This window comes from Carcharhinus amblyrhynchos, chromosome 11 (genome assembly GCF_965287045.1).
Source record: "Carcharhinus amblyrhynchos chromosome 11, sCarAmb.v2.hapA, whole genome shotgun sequence".
Taxonomy (NCBI): Eukaryota; Metazoa; Chordata; class Chondrichthyes; order Carcharhiniformes; family Carcharhinidae; genus Carcharhinus; species Carcharhinus amblyrhynchos.
The window spans coordinates 6,192,282-6,214,898 of record NC_137334.1 but is presented as its reverse complement, the minus strand read 5'-3'; the positions used below and the strand labels follow the sequence as shown (position 1 = coordinate 6,214,898).

General features: G+C 40.0%; 1 protein-coding gene across 1 annotated transcript in view; it reads right to left on the bottom strand.

The window, feature by feature from the left end:
• acadl (acyl-CoA dehydrogenase long chain) overlaps positions 1-22,617 on the bottom strand; it is a 55,778-nt gene that overhangs the window by 7,049 nt on the left and 26,112 nt on the right. Inside the window, exons 5-9 of the mRNA XM_080198498.1 lie at positions 17,173-17,239; positions 10,251-10,415; positions 7,065-7,166; positions 4,767-4,880; positions 3,507-3,634 (exon numbers count right to left, since the gene is read on the bottom strand). Coding sequence (XP_080054624.1) covers positions 3,507-3,634; positions 4,767-4,880; positions 7,065-7,166; positions 10,251-10,415; positions 17,173-17,239 — 576 coding nt within the window. The remainder of the gene's footprint in view (positions 1-3,506; positions 3,635-4,766; positions 4,881-7,064; positions 7,167-10,250; positions 10,416-17,172; positions 17,240-22,617) is intronic.

Sequence of the window (22,617 nt, the reverse complement as noted above, 5' to 3'; positions counted from 1 at the left end):
TTCTCATTTTATTCCATTTCTTTAAACACTTTAAGTGAACTGATTTTTTTTGCATGAAATTAGCTTAATGACTGATTTTATTGATGTTACTGCAGGTCCCACATGTTCTCACTAATTTCTCCCAGCTATTTATCCCAACATTACCAACAAATAAGTTTTAAAAACATCATCTATCAGCCATGTTTTTTTTCTAAATCACCACAACACAAAATATGTAGCTCTTATATAGAAAGATTCAGTAACAGTTATTGCAGGAAACATTAGATGCAGTGGCCTTGAGACACTAAAAGCTCCAAATAATTCCATAGCAACAAGATACGAGAGGCCTCTCTGTTTAAACAAGCAGCTTTTAAGTATTATTTATTGGATTGCTATCCCAATAGTGTTCCCTACACATTACGATTAGAAATGAAAGGGACTGAAATAGAAACTCACCGCAAACTGTTTAAATTACTGGTTTAATTTACGTGCAGCTCAGATTTTCTTTGATCAAAGCACGGTTTGCCCTTGCCAGTTCTAACTTCCTTTTCGTGCTACATTTGCTTCTGCTAGTGAGACCACAAGCAGAAGGAGGGGAGGTGGCCGAAACCCTGCCAGTGCTCCTCAGATTTCCTCTTTGCTACAGGCGAAATAGCAGAGCAGATTTGTTTGTCTTCAATCCTTCTCCCCTTTCAAGGAGCTCATCAAACATTTTCCCCAAATTCCAAAGTTTTCCATGGGCAGCACGATAGCACAGTGGTCAGCGCTGCTGCCTCACAGTGCCAGAGATCTGGGTTCAATTCCAACCTAGGGTGTCTTCCAGGTGCTCCGGTTTCCTCCCACGCTCCAAAGATGTGTCAGTTAGGTGTATTGGCCATGCTAAATTACCTCTGTTTCAGGGGGATTGGCAGAGTAAATGTGTGTGGTTACGGAAATAGGCCTGGGTGAGATTGTTGGCGGTCAGCACAGGTTCAATTGCCAAATTGCCTCCTTCTCCTACTCAAAATCCTTCAAATATTGCTCAGCAAGTTATTGCATTCCTCTTTAAACAAGTACTTATAGAAAATATTAATTAGTATTTAATGATTGTTATGATCTCATTGGGGGAACCATATAACAAAATAACCAAAAAAACTGAATGACACCCCAAATGAAGAACTTAGCAACAAGATTCCACTTTTGTAGCTTTTACTTTGACACAACTCAGAATCAATGCAAACTAAACCTGAACTGGTAGGCAAATGATACCTCAAGTAAATACTTTATATACTTGATGCACAAACGTTAGCACCTGCATTCCTTCCTGCACAAATGTGGAACTACGTAACTACAGTTATAAGCTATTCTTTAGTCTTTACCAGTCTGGAGTCCAAGTTGACAACAGCTTTCACCTTCAAATTTCATTGGGTATGGTTACCATCGGAAAGCACACTTCCATGAATCCTCTCTCCCTCATCTCACATTAACTGCAGCTTTCCAGAGTTTCTCTAACAAATGTCAAATCAATAACACCCCCGTTCATGATTTGGCCAATTCTGGGAAAACACTCAGCTCTTTCTTTTTATTCATTCATGGGATGTGGGCATTGCCGGATAGATCAGCATTTATTGCCAATCCCTAATTGCCCTTGATAAGGTAGTGGTGTGCTGCCATTTTGAACTGCTGCAGTCCTGTAATGTAGGTACACCCACAGTGATGTTAGGTAGGGAGTTCCAGGATTTTAACCCAGTGACAGTGAAGGAATGGCAAACTATTTCCAAGTCAGGATGGTGAGTGGTCCCATGTGTCTGCTTCTGGATGATAGCAATTGTGGGTCTGGAATGTGCTGTCTCAGGAGCTTGGTGACTTCCAGCAGTGCATCTTGTACATTGGTGGACATTGCTGCCACCGTCCAACAATGGTAAGGAAGTGAATATTTTTGGATGGGATGACAATAAAGCGGTCTGCTTTGTTGTGAATGGCATCAAGTTTCTGCAGTGTTATCAGAGCTCAATCCAGGCAACTGAAGAGTATATCATACCCATGGCTTGTGCCTTGAAGATGGTGAGCATTCTTTAGGAAGTCAGGAGGTAAGTCACTCTGAACTGCTCTTGTAGCCACAGTATTTATATAGCTTTTCTAGTTCAGTCTCTGGTCAATGATAAGCCCTAGGATATAGTGATGATAATGCCATAGAATGTCAAGGGGTAATAGTTAGATTCTCTCTGTTTAGATGGAGATGGTCATTGCCTGGCACTTGTGTAGCACAAATACTATTTGTCACTTGTCAGCCCAAGTCTGGATATTGTCCGGGTCTTGTTGCATTTGGACATGGACTAACTCAGTATTTGGGGAGTCACAAATGGTGCTGAATATTTGCAATCATCAGCAGGCATCCTCACTTCTGACCTTATGGTGGTTCAAAGTTAATTGATGAATCAGCTGAAGATGGTTGTGCCCAGTACACCACCTTGAGAAGCTCCTGTCCTGCAGCTGAGATGATTGACCTCAAACAACAACCACCTTTGTGCTAGGTATTATTCCAACTAGCAGGGACATTTCCCACAGACTCTATTTTTGCTAGGGTTGCTTTATGTCACACTTGGTCAAATAGGGCCCTGATATCAAGGGTAGTCATTCTCACCTCACCTCGAGTTGAGCTCTTGTTCCATGTTTGAACCAAGGCTGTAATGAGGTCAAGAGCTAAGTGGCCCTGGCAGAATCCAAACTATATGCCTGACAGAGATATTTATTGTATTGGCAATCATATTATAAAAAATATCATACTTTAAGCCAATACCCTTCATTGTCATGTGATTACATACCTGCTCCCATGGCTAACCATAGAACTGTAATCATCTGATTCAAAATAACCTCCCATCATAACCCAAGTTCTCAAGGAAAAAAATTGTTATCAAATGCACCACTTATTGCTCATCCATAGCCCAAGTGGACATCACAACAGTACCTTTACTTCAAAAATGCTTCATTGGTGCACTAACCCCAAGGACTTGCTTGGGGAATCCCTGATTGACCTCCCTGTAGGACTTGTAGAATACAGTCTCCCTGGTGATTGGTAATATCCTTACCAGGTGAAACTCATATACCAAGTCCCCGTATAAAGCAGGCCCCTGAGTGGGTCCATTATGACACTGTCCTGGTTGCCAGCTGTTTGTGTTCACCACAGACTTGTGGTGCATTTATTTTGTGCAATAAAGCACTGTTCCTCTACAGCCAACTTTTAGAGTTATTACAATTAGTTATGAAAATCCTTTCAATTTTTACACATTCTACCTCAAAGCAAGTTCATTTTTTCCTTCCTTACTAACATTAATCATAAAAATTCTGGTGGGGGAACAATAAAATCTACAGTGCTTCCATTAAATGTTCACAATAACAATTCAGAAAAATTGGAGGAATGACAGCAACACATTCTGAATATGGAAGTGAAAAACCATTTGCTGAAGTGAACTGACTATAGCATTAATTATTTACAGTACTAAAGAACTCTGTTGAAGTACACACAGAAATCAGTGCAACACAAATACCAGTATTTGGCCATGGAAGCCGTAGCCGAATCCAATTGTTGTTCTTTGTGCAACTGCAAACAGCTGTCAATGAACGCTCTCCCCACACAAATCTGCGTCTTTATTTCTGCTAGCTTGTGCTGCACAGTCTAGAAACGAAAGGAAGAAGAATCTTTACCATAGTTTCCTGAGCATTCTGTTTCATGACTGGATAGCAAATTACAGTGGTATTTCTAATACTTTATTTTAAAATTTCTGACTACTAAAGCTTGTCAGCAATGATAACAGTGTGTAAAACTACTGTATATTTCCATTCATTTTTAAAATTCCATTCATTTATAATATTCAATAGATCCGCTCCAAATAGCCATGTCTGCTGACGTCAAGGCTCAAGACAATTTGGAACAGAAAAACAAATGACTAATATTTTGGTTTTCCAACTCAGGGCACAGCAGCATAGCAAAGCTTTTTTTGCCATGCTTTATCCTGTCCTCCTAGGCCACTGAGATGGAATGTTAGAATTGTCTCCTGGCAGTGAAATTTAATTCTGTTACATCAACTTCTTCTTGATCCAATGTGTTTTTGCATTAAAGTGTCAGAGTCAAGTCTGTTAGAAGCATTTTGTGAATGGCTATTAAAAATCCACAACTTCTACTAATGGTCTGTGGACAAGTGCCTATAAGCCAGAAGGTCTTGCAGGATAACAAGAGTTACAGGATAGGGAGCAATTGGGCAAAATTAATTAGCATTTTTGCTTCTAATCAAAATCCACAGCTAGAAAGTGTATGGGGAAGCTGTGAAAGATGGAGCTTAGCGATGCTACCCTCAATGGTGGAATATCTTGCCAACACTCTGTCAAGGTTTAGACACAAAGATTTATTAGGCAAATTATTGGATGGTTTCTGGCGCCCATTTAATCATTCAAAGAGAGTCATTTATTTGAGGAAGGTTAAAAAGAAACAATAAATCCAGAAAATGAGCTGTAGAGAAATCCACTCCCCCTTTTGGAGGATGAGGGAGGAACAGAAAAGGCTAATAATTTTACCTAAATGGTTCACAAGTCTAAGAACCAATCTCTTACACAAATTTATACTATTCAGCATCTGTCACATTTGATGTCAATTATTACAAAGCCAAGTTTATCAGTATTATCAAACTAACTAGTTTAAATTCTGTACATTCACTGAATTATTCATTTCATAGAAGTGTTTCATTTCCTGTAGAAGTGAACATTAAATGAAATTAATCTATTGTTCTGAATGTCACAATGTGTGCACTCACCTGCAAATGTGCAATAGTTTTTCCAAAGGCCTTTCTCTGTTTCACATACTTTCTAGTTTCTTCAAACATGAATTCACAGTTGGCAAGGGCCATGTCTGCAATTAGCAAACGTTCCTTTTAACACAGAGTTACAATTTATTTCAGGCAGGAAATAAATGCATCAGAATCCATCATATTTACCCAGCATTTTCAGTTACATCTCACAAGCAGAACACTGCAATACAAATAGCACAAGTTAAAACACATTATTTTGTGCGTGGGGGAAAATATAAACTTCACAGCAGATTATACCTGCAAATAATACAATTCGGTATAGGACAGCGTGGAAAATCAAATCCATGCTGTTCTTTTTCAAAAATATTTCAAAAACTGGCCCTTCTTGTCCTACTCTGCAATTATTCCTGTATTTTCATACTGTTAGACTCGGTAACTTCTTCAAACTGATCCCACCTCTTCCAAAGATACCACGGGCATATAATTCAAGAGAAAGAGAGGAACTAAATTACTACTTGATGCCAATGTTCTTCCCGCTTTTGAAGTGTCAATTCTTATTGCAGGATGGCTGAATGGACGCTGATAGCCCTGGGATTCCTTTCGTCAAGCAGATTTAGACTAAGTGCGGCGAACAATGCAGATAAACCTAGTCTGAACTGGTGTTGATACAATTATGAGGTGCTTAAGATTATGATGACTTGGACTGTGTTCTTAAGTTTTAAATGAAGGGGACTGTGTGACTATTTCAAATTCTGCCTGATAACAGGCCAGGCTGAATCAAGGGTCCTGCTGAGCACATTTGGGAACACAGGGCAAGGACAGATGTAATAATGGTAAATAGAGCTGCTGGTTCCAAACTTTTGCAGCAAAAGAGAAAAGAGAGGAAAAGAACAGCAGTTGTTATGTCAACAGAGAAAAGAGACAGCAGGTGCTTTGCAAGCTCCCAAAGCCAGATGTGGGAGGGAAACATTTGTTCGTCAAAGAGATATATTTGCAGCCATCTAAGGAATTGGGAGATTTCCTTGTGTGGCCAGGGCTTGGGAAGGAGAATCATCAGCGTGGACTTTTTACCGTTAACGGTGGATTTGGGAAACTCTCCAAAAACTGAAGGAAGAGCCTGGAGATGAACATTCATTCAGATAAACTACTTTGTAACAGGAAAACATGGATTCATTGGAAGCTGGAAGTTACCGTGGACTATTTGTCATAAGTATGAGAAAGGAACATCCCTTTCTGTAGTTTAAAGTATAAGTTGCCTATAAAAATAGGAGTTATTGTGTTTTCAGTCATTCATTACAGTAAAAAATCTTAAAGTGAAATCATCCTTTATATCATCCTTTTCTGCTCCTAATAGGAATTGTGAATTTCTTTTAAAATGCATAAACAATAGATAAGGGTCATGGGTGGAGGGGGGACTGGTAATGTTAAAATGGCGGCGCAGGCTCATTGGGCCGGAGGGCCTGTTTCCCGGGCTGTTTTTGTTCTTGGTCTCTAAGGGTGATCACTTATATGACCACTTACGTTCTAGTAGGGAGTCACTGGAGAGGAAAGAAAACCCTAGCTGATTTTTCCTCTCCCCAATTTTAGAGTTATCTACTGCCATTGAATAGGAATGAATCTGGCAATCTTTCGTCTTAACATTTTACCCAGAGGCTACTGGGTGAGTTTACAAAAGAACATTAAAAGGTCAGCACTAGGGCAAGAGCAGGCAATGTAAAATAATAACCTGACTCCTAAATCGTGTCAACCCTTCCCCTATTGGTACAGTTAGGAGAGAAAAGCTAAATGTTTCACCTGTTAGGGAAAAAAAAACTCTTCCCTTCCCTGGCAATTTGTTGGAAACTTGTCATGTTACGATTCAACATAAAAACTGGCACATTGCAGTAGAAACTTCAGTCAACAATTTTCACTGCAGATGGGCATCCTTCCCAGGCCTTCATTTAAGCAACACACTCCTTGGCCCAATGGACAAAGACATGACTGAGTGTAGTACTGAAGGTGACAGATTCAATCCCTTCATGTTGATCTGGTCGATTTCAATTAAGACAGTAGTTAGGGTGTTGTATTTAGCCTCGGTACCCCTAGCTAGACATGACCAAAAAAAGGTGACCCAAGGTTGCCCTTCATAATTGCTGACCAACTATGTGCATGTGTAGGAAAAAGTAGGATTGGGCTCAGCTATGATCCTTTCCATTACTAGATATTTCAGAACACGTGAAAAATGGTCACGGGGAAAGGTGCCAGCTTGTCCCTTAGGATAAAGGTACAGAAATTGCATGATCATGAAACAGTCCAAACTGTTACCTGTGGAAGCTCCGTCATAAGATAGTAAAATCCCTTATTAACTTCTCCTAGTAAAGCATCAGCTGGCAAGCGCACATCCTCAAAGAAGAGTTCAGCTGTATCCTTCAAAAAGAACAAGAATTGTCAGTCTAGTCAGTGTAGTTTACAGCTTTACTTTGTCCAGTATTTTAATAAATATCAGTAAAGATCAGAGCTTTCACACAGTGTTCAAAGTACCACCAAAAAGAACAAATAATGTAATGAAACCATAGCAAAGGAAATGGAAATATTCTACAAGCATCCATACATATCTCATTGCCTTCATCAATCCTCTGTTATTTCAAATAATTCAATTGAGTTTAGTCAAGTACATCATTAACAACTTTCCTTTATCAAATCTGTGCTGACTGTTATTGATTGACTGGTGTTTTCAAAGCAATTAATTTTTACCAGAATTATTGCCTCAAGTGAAAAAATCTACATGGCTATGGGAAAAGATCAGGGCTTGGAACAGATTGGCTAGCTTGTTCAAAGAACTGGCACAGGCATGAGGAGCCTCCTTCTATATTGTATGTTAGGTCTCTTGTTAAATAGTTCTAAAACTTTAATACTCAATTATAAATAACTCTGTTAACAAGGAAGGATCTCTATTAGCTTGTTCAGGGTTCAAATAAAGCTTGAATATGGTTAGCATCATTGTGGAAGCACTATCACACTGACACTGAGTGACTGTCTAAGTGGAAAATCATGTTATGACCATGTCTGCTTGTGTTTTCTCTGGGTGCTCTGGTTTCCTCCCACAGTCCAAAGATGTGCTGATCAGGCGGATTGGCTGTGCTAAATTGTCCTTTAGTGTCTCAAGATGTGTAGGTTAGGGGGGATTAACAGGGTAAATGTATGGGGCTACGGAGATAGGGTTGTGGGGGGGGGGGGGGGGGGGGGGGAATGCTCTGTTGAAGAGTTGGCGCAGACTTGATGGGCTAAATAGAATCCTTATAGTGCAGTAGGAACTATGTTACCAAATGGATTACAGTAATTCAAGAAAAAAATTAAGCCTGGGAAATAAATGTCAGCTTTGTTCACATTATAAATACAATAAAGCAGCAGCATATACAGCTGAAGTGAAATCAGTTGAGCCTGAAACACCCAAATAATTATCTAGCTAATAATGGAATGGAGAGGGCAGTGGTGATAATTTAATTAAATTTGTCATAATAAAGAGGGATAGCACAGTGACTCAGTGGTTAACATTGCTGCTTCTCAGCATCAGGGGCCCAGTGCTGTGAGGCAGCAGTTCAATTCCTGGCTTGAGTCACTGTCTGTGCAGAGTCTGCGCGTTCTCCCTGTTCTGTGTGGACTTCCTCTGGGTGCTCCGGTTTCCTCCCATGCTAAATTCTCCTTCAATGTACCTGAACAGGCGAAGTGCGGCAATTAGGGGATTTTCACAGTAACTTAATTACAATGTTAATATAAACCTGTGACTAATAAATAAACTTTACTTTTAAAATACAGAAACAAAAAGAGTGAAAAATGTTGCTGCACTGAAAGTTAATGCTGAAGGATCGGAATAAGACCAAATCTAGATTAAACCGTACATTAAAGTTAGATGAAACAGCAAATCAATAATTACGTACAATATGGATGTGATTTACTTATAGGATTCACTGGAGTTTAGAAGAATGAGAGGGGAGCTCATTGAAACATATGAAGTTATAATAGCACTGGACAGACTGGATATAGGATGTTGTTCCTCTAGCTGAGTACAGGGTCTGTAATGAGAGGTCACAGTCTCAGGACTTGGGATAGGCCATTTAGGACTCAAGACGGTGGCGAATTTGTTGAATTCTCTGCCACAGAAGATACAAAACTGCGTCTTTTAGAGGAGAACATGTGCCATCTGCTGTGGCTCCAAACGTTAGATGGAACAAACCTCTATCTGAACGTTGGGTGGAAAACTAACCTCCTTCCCCAACGAGGGTGCTAGCAGATATATTTTTCAGTTCAGTTATTTTCCACCCTGTGAATTCAGCTGTCAGAACCTCTTAAATTCCGTCTCTGTAAGTCATCATTTGTATAGCCCCACTGATCTCTAGTAAGCAGTGTTTCTGATATGGAAACTTGCACCTCAATTTCTCTAGATGCTGCTAATCTTGTTACTTGTTATTTTGTTTTCATCTCAAGTTCAATTCTTAACCTTGTCAACTTTTTAAATTCCAAAGACTGAATCATTCGATACACTCAAGGCTGAGTTAAGACAGGTTTTTGATCTCAAAGGAATGAAGGAGTGTGTGCGCGTGCGTGTGCGTGTGCGTGCGGTGGTGGTGGTTGTGGTAGTGGTAGTGGTAGTGGTGAAGACAGGAAAATAGCATTATGGCCATAATCAGATTTTTTCAAAGATGGAACAGAGTTGAGGGGCCAAATCGCCCACTGCTCCTCCTATTTCACGTTCTTATATTCTATTACAACACTTAACCTCTTTCATTAGCCATAAATGGATCTCAAAGAATGAGAGATTTCCCTAATTTAGTGGTGGGCAAATATACATTTTTCTGAAAGCAATATTGAAGGAAGTAAACATTTTCAAAAGGAAAGAGACTTTATATGTGAGGCAATCAAATGCAAACATAAAAAGCGATATTGAATCTGTGCACAAGCAAAGTGTGGTTTTGCGAAGACTGTAAGAAATGAAAGGATAGTTATGAGAGCACCCTGAAAATCTATTACTGTATTCACTAAAGCAGAGAAGGTTAATGGCAAAATCCAACATATATGATCAAGATAGTGAAATGTTTGACAAGGTTAAATTGACAGAATATCATTCCCACTAGCCAAATGGTAACGGGCATAGCATCAAAAACATAAATGGAGGAAAGTTGGAAGAAATGTTCTCACATTACAAGTTAACAGAATATAGAACCCATTAACAGAAGTAGCAATAGGGCCAAATCAGTGACAGCATTTAAAACGTATTTAGATGGAATGAACAGAAAAATTGAGTAAGCATTGATAGCTCCAATGTGAAGCAAGACAAAGACACAGAATTGAAAGCCTTTTTCCAATTACATACTTCACATCTTGTGATACCCAAAGTGTAACTCAAGATTTTACATTTTACATATTTCAATTATACAGTCCAGAACATTTGACAAAACCAACAAAATAACAAAAATTAAGATCAGAAGAACAACCAAAAAAAGTCAGGCAAACCTGTGCTTTCAAACCAATCTTCTCCAGTTTTTTCCCTTTGATGAATCCCTTCATCCCGTTATCCACAAGAAACAGACTTATTCCATGGGCTCGAGAACGTGCCTCATGATCTGTTACAGCTACGACAATTACCACATCGCACATCCAGCCATTTGTTATAAAAACCTACAGCAGAAAAATGAATAGTAAACTGGAGATATCTTTACCACACTACAGAATCAAACATCCCAAAAGGGGCCCATCTGGTACTGTTGCAGGTTCTTTGAAAAAGTCATCTCCCATGGTCCCAGTTCCCTGCTCTCTCATATCCTCCTTTTCAAGTATATATCCAATTTCTTTCTAAAATTGAATCTATTCCTCTCACCCTTTCAGGCACTGCATTCCAGATCATAAAACTTGCATTGTAACAAAATCTCACCTCCCTGTTTCTTTGTGAACAGTTCCCTAAAATCTGTGTCCATTGAATGCCAACTTTTCTGCTAGAGGAAACAGTATCCCATATTTTGTATATACACTGACAGCCATAAAGTTGTGCAGAAATGTTGTACCCTGTCTAGGCCTATTAAACCTATTTCAGAATGCAATCATGTCGCAGAAGACCCACAGGTAGCCATGACATACACCTGCTTATTGTCTGTTATCCTCAGGGTTCTCTTTCTTTTCCCTCCTAATTCTGTAATTTTCTGTTTTTTTATGTCTTTCTTTATCCTGCTTTTTGCCTTTATTAGTCTACTGCTGTTGGGGATTGGGTGGGGAGAGGTGGCAGTGGTGGGTGCAGGCAGTGGTTAGTCAGAGGAAGCAATGAGGAATCCCAGGGCCACACCACAAAGCAATCATTCTCCGTGCTCAATGTCTGCTTCCTCTGTACACACTAAGTTTCTTCCCATATCACAGCCCTACTCCTTGCCTACATCCATTACCACTCCTCCCCTTTCGCCTGCTCACTGTCAACCATTCCCTCTCACTTTATCATCCTGCTTTCTTCACCTCAGTCCCATACTTCAATCATCACCTTATGCTTTCTACCACCTCTTATACCATGGGGAATTTTCCTGTTCCACCCGCCACAGGAATCATAGCAAGCAAGCAAGCAGACGACCACGGAAAGGACCTTGGTCAGGATTTTCCAGTTTTGGGGTGAATGCAACCAGAAAATCCCGCTCCCGGTGTCTCAGCGCTTTGTTAGCCAAGACACAGAACCTGTAAAAGTGAACTGGTCGTTTTTGCTCAAGGAAAATGCTACTTACTTTACAGTCATTTGTAAATACCTTTGAATCGATAGAAAAGGCAATGGTAACACAAGTAGTTCTGTTCTTGCCTTTCCGTGGCAGTGAATTATAACAAACATCCAGTTCCTGCCTTTATTTTTTGAACTCTGACTTGGAGCTACTGCAGCCAAATATGAAGAATATAAATATCAATATGCCATTCATATTAAAAGATTGTTGGGCATAAATAGAAATCTGTGATAAGCCACTGGTTTGTGATGACTGTAATATAAAACTGGTTAATGCTTGAAAATTAATAAATCTAATTTTTTAAAACATAAACACAACATTTCACAACATCTCTTAGAAACACCTTTACATACTATTAATTACTTTGAACTACACTTTTTTTCCATTCATTCATGGAACATGGCTGGACAGTATTTATTGTCCATCCCTAGTTTCCCAAGAGCAGTTGAAAGTCAACCAAATTGTGAATCTGGAGTTGCATGTAGGCCAGGCCAAGAAAGAGCAGCAGATTTCCTTCCCTAAAGGACATTAGTGAACCAGATGGGTTTTTTTTTACAACAATTGACAACGGCTTCATAATCAGTAGATTCTTAATTCCAGATATTTTTTATGGAATTCAAATTCTACTATCTGCTATGGCAGGGTTCGAACCCAGGTCTCTAGAATACTAGCTGAGTTTCTGGATTAATAATCTAGTGATAAAATTCAAGGCCATCACCCTGCTTTCCACCCACAGTCCCCAGGTTATTAAAGGTATCACACAAAAGGCTACGTAAGATAAGAGCCCACGGCCTTGGGGCTAGTATATTAGTGTGGATAGAGGATTGGATAACTAATAGAAGACAGAATTGGGATGAGGGGCATATTCAGGATAGTAACTTGTAACTAGTGGAATGGAGTTTAAAACGGAGATTATGTTGCAGCTGTACAAGGTGCTGGTGAGGCCACACCTGGAATACTATGTAGTTTTGGTCATCTTACTTGAGAAAGGATATACAGGCACTGGAGGGGGTATAGAGGAGATTCACTAAATTGATTCCAGAGTTGAGAGGGTTGGCTTATGAGGAGAGACTGAGTAGACTGGGGCCATATTCATTGGCGTTCAGGAGAATGAGTGCAGATCATATAGAAACATAGAAGATTATGAAGGGAATAGATAAGATAGAAGCAGGGAAGTTGTTTCCACTGGCAGGTGAAACTAGAACTAGGGGCATAGCCTCAAAATAAGGGGAAGCCAATTTAGGACTGAGTTTAGGAGAACTTCTTCACACAAAGGGTTGTGAATCTGTGGAATTCCCTGCCCAGTGAAGCAGTTGAGGCTACCTCATTGATTTTAAGGCAAGGATACATACATTTTTGAACAGTAAAGGAATTAAGGGTTATGGTGAGCGGGCAGGTCAGTGGAGTTGAGTCCACGAAAAGATCAGTCATGAGCTTATTGAATGGTGGAGCAGGCTCAAGGGCCAGGTGGCCTACTCCTGCTCCTGCTCCTGGTTCTTATGTTCTTACAAACACCACAGTGATCAGTGTTGGAGACACAATTATTTATAATATATATTAATGACTTGGACAAGGAAAGTGAATGCACTATTGCGGATGACACAAAAATAGGTGGAAAGACAAGTGGTGAGGATGACACAAAGAGGGATATAGACAGGTTAAGTGAGTAGGTAAAACTTGGCAGATGGAATATAATGTAGAAAAATGTGAAGTTATGCACTTTGGTAGGAAGAATAAAAGAGCTGAATATTATTCAAATAAAGAAGACAGCAGCACAGAGGGATATGGGGGTCCTCGTACATAAATCACAAAAAGCTAGCATGAAATTCAGCAGGTCATAGAGAAGGCAAATGGAACGTCGGCCTTTATTTCAAAGGGAATAAATAAGGATAAAAATAAGGAAGTCTTGCTAAATCTATACAAGGTAACAGCTAGACCACACCTGGAATGCTGTGAACTGTTTTGGTCCCCTTAATGCAGGAAGATGCACTGGCATTGGAGGCAGTCCAGAGAAGGTTCACTAGGCTGATCCTGGATATGGAGAGAATGAGTAGATTGGGCCTCTTCTCGCTGGAATTTAGAAGAATGGGACGTGACCTTATTGAGACATGTAGGACTCTCATGGAGCTTTTCCCCTTGTGGGAGAGTCTAGGACCAAAGTAAGGGATGGACCATTTCAGACTGAGATGAGGAGGAATTTCTTCCCTTAGGGTACTGGTTATGTGGAATTCTTTACTGAAGAGGGTTGTTAAGTATGTCCAAGGCTGAGCTAGACAGGTTTTTAATCAGTAAGAGAATCAAGGGATAGAGATAAGATGGGAACATGAAATTGAAGATCATATCAGTTCAGTCATGATTTCATTGAATGGCAGAGCAGACTTGATGGGCTGAATGGCCTACTTCAGTTCCTACTCTACGATCTTCCTGCTATTTCCATCTGTCCTGCCACCTTCAATGGCCGATATACATATACATTCAAGTCTCTCTGCTCCTACACCCTTTTCAGAATTTATCCCTTATTAATTGTATTTAAAATCCACCAGCAGCAGTGGGATTTGAACCTCTGTCCCCAGAGCATTAGCCTGGGCCTCTGGATTGCTAGTCCAGTGACATTATCACTACATCACCACATCCCCATCATCTAAGGGAGGTCATATTATATCTGAAGAAGAGACAGAGCAACTGTGAAGCTTGATTGATCAGCTGAATGGTGGAGCACTCAGACTAGACCAGATATCAGTTTTGATGTGTTGGAGGCAGGGAATATGAAATTCTATTTGCCAAAACATTTCAGTGAGTTTCTGTATCTGAGAAATCCCAGGACTTGCATGGGAAAATCACTGATTGATCTCCCCCAGGACTCGTTGAATACAATCTCACTGGGGCTTACCAGGTGGAGCTTCTATACTGAGCCATCTATAAAGCAGGCCCCTAACTGGGTCCATTATTGCATTGACCCAATTTATGTTCACCACAGGCTTGTAGTTTTGCTTTACTTTGCTTTGTGTAATAAAGCATCATTCCTTTACAGCCAACTGCTGGAGTTATTATACTGTATAATGAGTACAGTGTGTCCATTCAATATTATCCTTCACTGCAGGATAATGTACATTCTACACAAATGAGAGTGGTTGACTAATATACTGGAGATTCAATTTATCACATTTGAGAGCTAAAGAGCATTTTAGCATCATGGAGATAGATTAGGTTGGAAGGAATGACCTACAAGGTAACTGTCTTGATAAGTAATGCTTCAGGTCAATGGCCTTTCATAAATACAAATGCTGTTTTTAATGCTTGATCACTTTATCACTGCCCAAGAAGTCAAATCCATGAAAGATGGTTACTTTGATCAACGCTTGCCTACTCTTAATTTGACTTCTTTGGCAGTGGTAAAATGATCAAGCATTAAAAACAGCATTTGTATTTATGAAAGGCCATTGACCTAAAACATTAATTCTTTCTCTCTCTCCACAGACGCTACTTCACCCACTGAGTTATTTTAGCACTTTCTGGTTTTATTTCATATTTGCTGCAAGTGCAGTATTTTTCTTCTGCATGCACTTTAGTGTATTTCCAAGCTACTATGGAAATGTTGTTTTTCTTTTTCCTTATCTTTTTGGTGCTTGTTTAAAAACAAATCAGCATTCATGTCTCATTTATATTCTATGTTGAACGTGTATAATGTAAAGTGGATCTTTTTCCCCGTGGGGATGTTTTTCTACCAATCCTCATTTCTCCCCCATTTTATACATTCCTCATAACTAAATAAAAGATTTAAAAAAGAGGATTAATAATGATCAATTTCCTTTGGGATAGAGGTTTTTTCACTGGCATATGGATGGCTTCATTAGGATTGGAACTTGAAGGGATGCATGAACATCAGTTTTATTGCAAGAATGAGAGGCACACATGTGGATCAAGTCATCAAACAGAACTTGTGAGCTAACCCCATGTAAATAACTACTGTGAAGTTTTAGGTCCTTCAGTCATCCTGGTTTTCACAGCATGGAATGTTAAAAGCCAACCATGCTGCTTACATCACGTTGCAGCTCACTGAAAATTTCCTTAGTGTAATTTTTTTTTAAATATTGGACCTATAAATCCTGGTGCTTCTTCAGCCACTATCTACATCAACCAACTTCTAACACTAGATGGAGCCCAGTCAATCTAAAACCAGATGAGTAATTTCTTTACATTTACAGTCCTGTATTTCTTTCATATTTAGTGATATAATTTACAGTTTATTTCAGCTAGGAGTGTACAGTACTGCATATGTATCAGACTATATTTCAACCTGTACATTTTTTGGTCTGGAAAAACTAATGTCTGAAGAGCCCTAATTTTAACACTGATTCCTATGGGAACCTGTAACTCATTTAAAGTGGTTTCACTTAAAGTTGCAATTTTAAGGAATGCAACTACAACTTTAAGTGAGGATTCATTGAAATGCCTGGGGACAGTCGTAACACCTTTACACAGTTTCCTTCAGATAAAACACAGCTGTTCTCTTTCAAAAACAGAGAAACTAGGAAGCTATTGCGATGAGGAAGGTGGACCGTTTTGTGTTAATGACAGAACAATGTTGGTGAGAATTTGCTTTCTAATCAAAAGAAAGGGGATTGAGCCAATGGGGATCTTCGAGACTTAAGGAACCAAGTGTCACCAAGACGTGCCTAACTTGTGAAAATTGGATCTAGGGAAACTCTGACCGAGTGAAATGATTTTGGACAAACACTAGAAGTTTCAACGTAGTGTGGCAGGGAGAAGAGAGCTTGGTGGAGAGCTGGGAGATACTTTAGAATTGTTCCTATGATGCTACAAGTCTGCCATTAGTGTAATCCATTCGCGTATGGTGATTGCATTAGTTAGGGAGTGCAAAAGCACTCCTTAATTTGGTGCATTATTTGCCTGTTAATTAATGTTTGACTAATGTTGATTTAGTTGGTAACAGTAACAGTTTGCAGATAATGGAATGAATACGTGCCACTGTGCTCCACCATATCTGCAGAGGATGTTGCTTCAGAGGCTGATGAATTAAAACAAATTTTATATCAGGGGTTAATTAGGTCAGCCTGAACTGGACCTTGCCTTCTAATTTGGTCAAAAAAAATCAAGTTGTCTGAATGATCTGGAAGCATCAGTATATTTAAAACTAGCCAATACTACATCTCTACATGGTATAATTATACTGTTGCTGTTGCTTATAGTTACACCTACCAGGAGATCTGATATTACAGTCGGTCCTACTTGCATCTTACATCCGCTGTCACTCTTTTGTAACTGATCTGTAACATCTAATATCCAACTATGCTGAATGGACCCTTCTTTCTGCTGCCCTCCACTTTGTGCTTGGAAAGAAATCTTTATCGCCGATTATATACACGCAATACTGACATTTTCTTTTCTAGATATCATATTTAAAGTTCCTTTTATTCTTGCAATTTCAGGCACCTCTTCATTTGCCTCATGATCTGTATGTGGAATTTTAAGTCCAAGTCTTGGCATTCACAATCCAAAGCCTCTATTTCCTTGCATTGATCCTTACTTATTGTGCATTACACATCAGGATTAAAATTTTAAAATGTACACATTATTGCAACAAGTGACCATTTAGTACATCAAAGAACAAGGTTAAAAAGCTTCAAGTAATTTTCTTTGCAGAAAGATAAGAAAGTCCTTACTTTACTGCCATTGAGAATCCAGTCACTGCCATCCTTTTTGGCATGTGTTCGTACTCCTTGTAAATCACTGAAAAGGGTCAAAGTTTATGGTTAAGAAATCACACTGTTCATCATTTGAACGAAAATGGGGTGGGGGGAGGGGGAGCTGATTTCTAAGAATACTTGACTGAACTTTTTCTTCAATTAGGAATGCTGTTTTATGCCATTTAGTTTTAAAGGTAGTTAAGACAGCCAGCCCATGTACCTTTATAAATGTGGAAAAGATACTGTGGATATCCCTGCATTTAATTATATGTTTGTCTATTGAGATTTCAGTACATTGTTGTAAACCACCTGGCTTGTGTTTCTGCCAAAGATGATTTGGAGGTGGCACAGTGATCAGCATTGCTACCTCACAGTGAAAGGGACCCAGGTTTGATTCCAGCCCTTGGTGACTATGTGGAATTTGCATATTCTCCCCATGACTGCGTGGGTTTCCTCCAGGTGCTCTGGTTTCCCCCCTCAGTCCAAAGGTGTGCAGGTTAGGTAGACTGGCCATGCTAAATTGCCCCTTAGTGTCCAAAGCTGTGTAATTTAGGTGAATTAGTCATGGTAAATGCACAGAGTTAAGGAGATAGGGCAAGGAGCGGCGGGGGGCCTGGGCAAGTTGTTCTTTTGGGGAGTCTTTTGGGAAATGGCCTCCTTCTGCACTGTCGAGATTCTATGAATCTATTTAGAAAAATCTTGCCTTGTGATTGGTAAAGAGAACTCAGTTTGTCAAATACAATACCATCCAGGACAGGGGTCCTTCCCATCATTGACACAAGAGGGATAAATGCAATGTTAAAATTAGAAGATATACTTTAGTGTTTCCCACTATAGCCAACAATTTTAAAACTTTAAATACACTAATACAACCCAAAAGTAAATGTGACTCTGTTGGTACATGCAGCGTGAAATCTATTCTTTCAGGCACAATGGTTTAGTACTTGCACTACGCTGCATCAACTAATTTTACCAGGGGAAGAAGGGTCAGTGAGAGCAACAGTTTTGGATTCCTTCATGAAATATGGGCATCACTGACAAGATCAGCATTTAATACCCATTTATTTCCCTTGAGACAGTGATGGAGTGTGCCATCTTGAGTTGCAGTCAGTGCAGTACAGGTACACCCATGGTGTTGTTAGGGAGAGAGACCTTTGACCCAGTGACAATGGAAGAACATTTTAAAGTCTGGATGACTTGGTGTTGGTGTTCCCATGCCCTTCTGGGTGGTAAAGGTCACTGTTTTGGTAAGTGCTCCTGAAGGAGCCTTGGGGAATTGGTGCAGTGCATTTTGTATATCATAGAAGCATAGAATCCTTACAGCGCAGAAAGAGGTCATTCAGCCCATCGAGCCGGCAACAATAACAATCCCACCCAGGCCCTATGACCATAATCCCATGCATTTACTCATCTAATCCCCCTAATACTAAGGACAATTTAGCATGGCCAATCAACGTAACCCACACATCTTTGGAATGTGAGAGGAAACCAGAACACAGAGGAAACCCACACAGGCACAGGGAGAACATGCAAACTTCACATAGACAGTGACCTGAGGTCAGAATCGAACTTGGATCCCTGGAGCTGAGAGGCAGCAATGCTAACCACTCTCCCACCATGCAACAGTACTGGATGGAGTGAATATTTAAGACGGTGAATGGGGTTTGATCAAGAGGGGTGTTTTGCTCTCGATGGTGTTGAGCTTCTTGAGCATTGTTGGAGCTGTACTCATCCAAGCAAGTGGAGAGTATCCCATCACATTCCTGACTTGTGCCTTTTAGAAGGTGAAAGGGCTTTGGGAGTCAGTGAGTTCCTTGATGGGAGAGCTTTGGGGATTCAGAAGGCGAGTTACTCGTTGCAGAATACCCAATTCTGACATGCTCTTGTAACCACAGTATTTATGTGACTACACATCTAAACTTGTGATCAATATTAATCCCCAGGCTTCTGAGAGTGGGGAGTTCATGGATGATGAAGGTTATGGGGAGCAATGGGTTAGATTCTCACTGCATATATGATGTATGAAACTTGATTGGCATAAATATTCCTCGCCACTCATCAATCCAAGCTTGAACGTTGTCCAGGTCTTGTTGCATGGAGCGTTTCATTAGCTGTGGAGTTGTGAATTGTACTGAACACTGAATTGTCAATGACTTTCCCCATTTCTGACCTTATAATGGAACATACAAAATAGGTGCAGAAGGAACATAGGAACAGGAGTAGGCCATTTAGTCCATCAAGCCGCATCTCTATTTAATACGATTCATGGCTGATCAGGAACTTCAATGCCTTTCACACCTACTATCCCCATAACTCTATGTTATTGTTAATTAGAAATCTATCAATGCTTTAACATACACAATTACTGAGCTTACACAGCCTTCTATGTAACAAAATTTCTCCTCAGCTCAGTCCTAAACGGCATCTCCCTTATTTTGAAATTGTGACCCTGGTTCCAGATTCCACAACCAAGGGAAACATCCTAACTGCATCCACCCTGCCTATTCTTTTAAGTATTTTGTAGGTTTTAATGAGTTCACTTCACATTCTTTGAAGCTCTAGTGAACATAAACCCAGTCTGCCCAATCTCCTTACAAGAAAGTCCCACCATCCTTGGAACAAGTCTGTTGAACCTTTGCTGCTCTCCCTCTATGGCAATAATACCCTTTGAAGTAAGGTAGCCCAAACTGCACACAGCACCCCAGGTGTGGTCTAACCAAGCTTTTATACAATTGAAGACCTCACTACTCCTGTACCCAAATCCTCTTGCAATAAAGGCTAACATTCCATTAGCTTTCCTAATGGTTTGCTGCACCAGCATGCCAGCCTTCAGTGACAAGGACGCTCAGGCCCCTTTTTACAGCCACCCTTTCGAGTTTCTTACCATTTTGGAAATACTCTGTACATCTGTTCCTTCTACCAAAATGGTTTACTTCACATGGAATATAATGTGGAACAATCTAACATTTCTAGCTCACTCACTAGGTCTGTCCAAATCTTCCTGCAGCCACTTTACATCTTCCTCACAACACACATTCCCGCCTAGCTTTGTAACATCCTCAAAATGGAAGTATTACATTTGCTCCCCATATCCAAGTAACTGAAGCAAACCATTCAGCTGCTCAAGCCTGTTCTCCCGTTCTACTAGATCATGGACCCACTCTTCTCTCCCTTGCAAACTACACGTAAAAGCATGTAAGGGTGCTTTTATTCTGAGCTCAATAATTAATCCTGTCACATTACACCATACCAAGTCAAATGTAACCTGCTCTCTGGTTGGTTCCAGAATGTGCTCTTCTAAGAAACCATCACAAAAGTAGGATACTCACCCAGGGTACTGATGGTTTTTCCGGTTTATATGTAGACCAAAATCACCCAAAACGCTGCCAATCCTATATCACAAGCCCCCAATATTTATTCTTGTATGCTTTGTACTACATCTTGGTTACTGATAGGGAACCTGTAGACCACTCCAACAGTGACTTACTTCTCTTATATTCATTTCCATTCAAATCAATTCTATATCCTGATCTCTTGAATTAAAGGCATCTCTACTTACACCACAAATGCCATTTTTGATTAATACAGCCTTTACCTAACTTCCTATTCTTCTTGAATGTCCTATACCCATCAGTATTCAGGACCCCACTTGGCATCCTGCAGCCATGTTCCCATAATTGCTATCAGATCATGTTTATTTACTTCAATGTGCACTATTAATTTACTTTGTTAAGAATGCAGAAACAGAGCCGTTATTTTGATTTTTGTTATATTTGCAACATCTAGTCTTGAACGTTGGTGTATCCTTAGGGTTTTTTTCTCTCTTGTCCTTTCCTGCCATTCTCTGACTTCCAATTTCCCATGTTACTATACTTTATAGTACTCTCTCTTAATTTGGTGCATCTACCCAAGCTTGATCCCACACCCCTCGTTTAAATTTAAAGCCCTTTTTACTTTCCTGGTCATGGAGTTCACTAGAGCACTGGTCAGCATGGCTCTAGTGTAGGCTATCCAATGGTACAGCCCCAACTTGACCCAGTATGAGGCCAGTGCCCCACAAACCAGTACCCACTTTTACCACACGAGTTTTTAGCCACACATTAGTCTCTCTACAATCTTATTTGCCCAATGTCAATTTGCACATGGATCAGGTAATAATATTATTACTATTTGAGGTTCTGCTTCTTATTCTGGTGCCTATCTCTTCATATTGACTATGCAGAACCTGTTTCCTGATCCTGCCCCTGTCACTGCTACCTACATGGATCACAATTACCAGATCTGTCCCCCTCCAGTCATTAGCAGATGTCCTAAGTTCTGGCACCAAACAGGGAACACAGCCATCTGGGCTCTTGCTCTTTGCTGCAGAGAATGGATTCAAACCCCCAATATCACCACATTCTTGTTTCCTACCCATGTTTGAATGGCTTCCTGCCTGAACAGCTTGCTCATTCACCTTACAGACCTCACTTACACTCTCACAGGTCATAAGCACCTCAAATCTGTTTGCAAAGTCTGAGGCTCCTCCACTATTGTCGCTTGGTCCCTTTACCTGCCTCACCCATGTCCCTCACTGCTGACCAAAACAGATGACACTATTCTCAGTGTGACAGTTTTCTGTAACAAAGTGTCCAGTTATGCTCCCCCTCACTATGATGCTCAGTTTGCAGTTCCCCTTCCAGATCGATAACCCAGAGTCCCTCCAACTGACTCTGCTTTGATTTGCAGCAGGGTAGACTGCACTAATCCCCAGCATTCATTTATAGGTGCTCCTCAGTTCCTGACCACCTCCATTCTACCTTGCAGCAAGGTGGACCGCAAGCCCCAATATTTATTTATAGGCGTTCCTCAGCTCCTGACTTAGCTGAAGAATTTCCAACTTATCATTGTTTCAGTGCCAAATAAGCAATATTCTCTTACAGACTTAACATTCCATTTCTAAATATAGTTAGCAACCATAGATATATTTGCAATAAGGAGTATAAACATTCTGGAAGCTTTCAGAGAGGTTTTGAGTTTTGAAGCAGTTTGCAAACCTCTGTCTTTAAACAAACTGAAAGCTGTTTTCTTCTCTGCTACAAACCTAGCTCCTTCTATTAACCACATTATCTCATGACCCTATCAATCACCTAATCACAAACTCCAAGGAAATCTTCATCAATAAACAAAAATCTATTAGCTCTCTCCAAAGTAAATACTATATAGCTAAAGTTAATCATCCTGCTCTCCCAGCATCTGAGCTGCCTTACTGCATCATAGAAAAAGCTGAATTTTAAAAAGTTCCCCTTAAACATCAAATATATCAATAGCGCACTATCACATATTCTTCACTAGAATTATTCTTAATTTTTTGTCCTTCTTCATGGAGTTCAGCTCATTCTCCTTTGTCTTGATTAATTTCTCCTTAACTTAATTTTGTAA